A 4,016-nucleotide genomic window follows, 5' to 3' on the forward strand; every position below is an offset into this window, starting at 1 on the left:
GTTTCTATGCATGCATCCATCCACAAAGTAATAGATATATTCACAATGAATTCATTCATTTAACAATTATTTGATAAATAACAGTGATTCATTACATTTAGAAAATTGGTAATGTTACATCTCCAATTGATATTACTACACTCTACATGACCTCAACATGACTTAAATTGACTAAAAAGTGTGCTTCTACACTAAGGGTGTGTTTGACAATCCAATATTGACCCCAATATTGACCCAAAAATTAAAAAATCAAAAAAATAAAAATCAAAATGGTAGCCAATTATAAAAAAAATAAAAAAATAAAAAAATAAAAAATGATTTAAATAGTTTGTGAAGAAAATATTATGTTTTTAAAAACTAAAAAAAACTAAAAAAAACAAACAAACAAATAATCAAACAACTCACAATTGCTTTTTCCTAAACTGTTCATTGTCTTCTTATCAACCAACATTCTTAAAGCAAATAAATTGAAAAATGCACAGAAGATAGCTAATTGTCTACAAGGAAGTCATGTGGGGTGTAACAATATCAATTGGAGATGTAGCATTAACATTTCTCTACATTTATTTTCCAATCATTGTTATTGTTCTCATCTTTGGTGTAAAAACTAGAGAGGCAATTTTAAAACATTCAAAAGCTGGCCACTCAAGTAGCATATACGGTATGTATTGAACGGACTTTGTGCGAGTCTATACATAGTCTATACGGAAGACCTTGTCGTTTTTCTACAAGGCTTGCAATGATTTGCAATGATTTTCTTGATTGCTTCATGGACATCGACATGAAAATGTGCAGCTACTTATATATTTACCACATCCGGATTTCCTTTTAGACCGTTAGCACACTTCATTCGCAAGCAACCTCATCTTAGTTGCGTCACCACCAATATATCATTACCAAGATGCGATATACACAAACCAATAAAATTGCATAAGAAGCGCCTTGAAGATGTAAAGATTTGTGCAAGGAGTGATGTCAATTAAATATTTAGTGAACTATGTGTAATCTGGTCTACGGTAAGTGTATCCCTGAAGGTCCGGTGTGCGCTGCGCCATGTTGAGCTCTTTGAGATTCATCTTTGTAGAGTACTTTAAGGGCCTTCTTTGCAGCCCTAGCTTCTCTTCGTTCTTCCTTCACTGCTGCCTGTACTACCAAAGGGAGGATATTAGAGATTCGATGCTAGTTGAATAGTCCAAGCTAAAAAAACACCACGCAAGGAATAACAAATAAGCACATAACGAGAGGTTCGGTTGAATCCCAAGGTTAGACACACGGGAACAACACAAGCAGGCTACAGATGAAAGACGGTACCTTTCGAGCCTTCCGCTCCTCTGGTGTTTCTCCAGCACGGGATACCGGTTGCGGCTTTTTACAAGAATCTTTTCCTAAACTCTTCAATTGCTTTGCTTTCTCTGCTTGAGGTCTCAGAGGGAGGAAATCTGTCGGCAAGCTTGCCTTTCCCCGAAGCTTAATGATGCCACCAGTAGCCTCTTTATCCTCCAGAACCTTCCCCAGCGTGGGCGCCTTACGCCGGGGCTTGCTTGGAGCAGCGATTTTACCAGGATGGTTATCTAAATTTGATAGGGTTGATACGACGGTCTCACAATCCCAATTACTACGGTCATCTTCGCTCTCTACCTCTATTACGACCAACTCATCGTCCTCTGAATAATCAACGACATTGTTAATAGCAGAATCGATTTTTTTTTTTTTTTCTGCTTCAAGGACTTGTCCGTTTTCCGCAGGTTTCGAAGCTGAGGTAGAGGCTGCAGCCCTTCTAATCTCAGCTGGAGTCATGTACTTATCGCCAAAAACTTTGGGGTCAGACAGGAACTCCGAGAGGACGTCATCAAACTGGGAGAGGTCAGCGTGACCCCTGACTTCTGAGTCATCATCATCAAAATTGTCATCGTCATCATCATATTCCCGTAAAGCAAGCTACACACACAAATCACAGGAACAATTTGAACCGTGAAAACAAAGAAACATGCCGTAACAATGAATATCAACTCCTTTGAGTATTAAAAAGCATATCTAAAACCTATTTGCTGGATTGAATCCGTGTAATCAGATAAATCAAATAGTTTCATTAAATTCAAATCTGCAAACATCTAACCTGTTCAAACTGTTCGTCCAAAATCCGACTGGGCCGATTATGTTCGATAGTAACAGCAGAACGGGCACCCTCGTCCTCATCACTGAATTCCTCTTCTTCTTCGTCTCCTTCAGGAAAACTTTCCTGAAAGTCAAAACCCATCTTTTTGAAGGTTGCATTCTCTGGCGCTTGGAACTCCTGAGAGGTGGAGCCCTCTGGGAGATTGTTTGCAAATACTATAAAATCGTCTTCGAGCTCTTCCAAGGAATCGAATTCTGAACCCTCACTATCGTCAAGTAATGCAGCTACCTCAGGATCCAAACCATTTTCCACATATGCAGGGCGCTTCACCCTGTGCGTGCTTGATCCTACAACCTCAATGATCTTTTTGGCGCTAGCTTCCTCTACTAATTGAACTGGCACTTTCGAAGAATCAAAAACCTGAAATGTAGGCAAAGGAATCCAATTTCCACATTTCGTCAGCTACACAGCCGCACACAAACGACAACTTTTCATAATTAGACACTTGCCTACTTGGTCAAGAGCACCTACAGCCAATTTGCAGATTTCCAATTGCACATAGAAAGTATGCAAACGCCCACAGCATGTGCGAAAATCTGTTCGTCGAAATTCCGAAACCTCATATAAGCTCATGTATTTACCCTCGCCAAAAAAGAAAAATATTGGAACAGGGTAAAATTCACAGGATTAACCTTCACATCAGCACGAAGCTTTTCGGGCTTCGGACGGGCGGCAGGCACAAACGATCCCCCAACGCCTGATACTCCAATTTTCCTCATGTGTTGCATATAATCATACCCATCATCTGGAAACCCTAACTCCACGAGCTCCAACCTAATGTGCTCCGGAAGCGGCCCTTTGTGCGCAGCACGAGACGACACCGACCTCCGAGTCGATCGTGAAACAATCGACCTCGATGACCTCACAGATTTCACGTCACAGTCTACTCCGCCCTCTTCCTCAGCATCTGCAAACACCGACGATTCTTCAACCGCTGCACCCTCATCCTCCTCACCATCATCTGTCTCATATCCATAATCAGGGTTGGTCCGTGGGTCCTCTTCGGAAAACCCCGGCACCTGACCAAATCCGGCGTCAACACGAGTAAACACGCGAGCTGAAACGTCGTCGTCTGCGTCTTCAGTGTCCCTGTGCATAAGCACAAAGGTGGCCGCCTTCTTCTTGTCAATAAACTTCTTCTTCACCATTTCGATACACTGAAAAATCCAATGACAATACTTTCTATGACGGCAACAGAGAGCTTCAATCAAAGGTAAAACGACTTCCTTCAAAACTTCCAACACCTGCGAGAGAGGATTGGTGAAGTGATGGAAGAAATCACTACATTGAAGAGGGCTTAAGGGTTTAGGGTTTCTAGCCACACCGCCTCGAACGGATGACAATAAATGTCGAGGAATGTATATCCATTCGGTGATCGGGTATCCCAGGGTATCATCCATATATCTCTCTTTGGTTCCAACCTATCAGTATGTGGAATATTAACTTTGATTTCATTCAGAGGTTTCTTTGTAAAAAATTTCCACATTGCAAATTAAAGACTCTATTATATTTTATGTGATTTTAATACAAAAATTAAAATATGGAAAATATTAAATTTTATAATTGGTAAAATTTGTACAACATTTTGGAGTGTTAAAAATGTTTCAAAAAATCATGCAATATTCATTTTATGTTTAGAATATGTTTCCTAAATTATCTTGTTATTTATGATGTAATACGTTCATTTTTAGATAGTGCATGGTAAATAAAAGGTTAACTTATATTTAAATTTGTATTATGTATATTTTGGAAGAATGTTGTACACTTGATCCCAATAATATGCATGAAATCAATACCAAAAGCTATCCCAACTTCTTCTTCTATAAATTCTAATGTGAAT

The 4,016-nt window shown here is 39.5% G+C and overlaps 1 protein-coding gene across 1 annotated transcript; it reads right to left on the reverse strand.

The window, feature by feature from the left end:
* Positions 1-845: 845 nt before the first annotated feature.
* LOC112277651 (uncharacterized) lies at positions 846-3,502 on the reverse strand. The gene is made up of 4 exons (XM_024510215.3): positions 2,809-3,502; positions 2,117-2,536; positions 1,312-1,938; positions 846-1,143 (listed from the first exon to the last, which is right to left on the reverse strand). The coding sequence occupies exons 1-4, from the start codon at positions 3,322-3,324 to the stop codon at positions 1,012-1,014; spliced, it is 1,695 nt and encodes a 564-aa protein (XP_024365983.1). The 5' UTR covers positions 3,325-3,502; the 3' UTR covers positions 846-1,011.
* Between the last annotated feature and the right edge of the window lie 514 nt (positions 3,503-4,016).

The sequence above is a fragment of the Physcomitrium patens genome, chromosome 26, assembly GCF_059467195.1.
Source record: "Physcomitrium patens ecotype Gransden chromosome 26, ASM5946719v1, whole genome shotgun sequence".
NCBI classification, from domain to species: domain Eukaryota; kingdom Viridiplantae; phylum Streptophyta; class Bryopsida; order Funariales; family Funariaceae; genus Physcomitrium; species Physcomitrium patens.

Coding starts and splice junctions, on each gene's coding strand:
- LOC112277651 (XM_024510215.3), bottom strand. CDS start 3,324: ATGGTGAAGAAGAAGTTTATTGACAAGAAGAAGGCGGCCACCTTTGTG. Junction 2,537..2,808: donor AGCTTCGTGCTGATGTGAAG/GTTAATCCTGTG, acceptor CCTACATTTCAG/GTTTTTGATTCTTCGAAAGT. Junction 1,144..1,311: donor AGGAGCGGAAGGCTCGAAAG/GTACCGTCTTTC, acceptor TTGGTAGTACAG/GCAGCAGTGAAGGAAGAACG.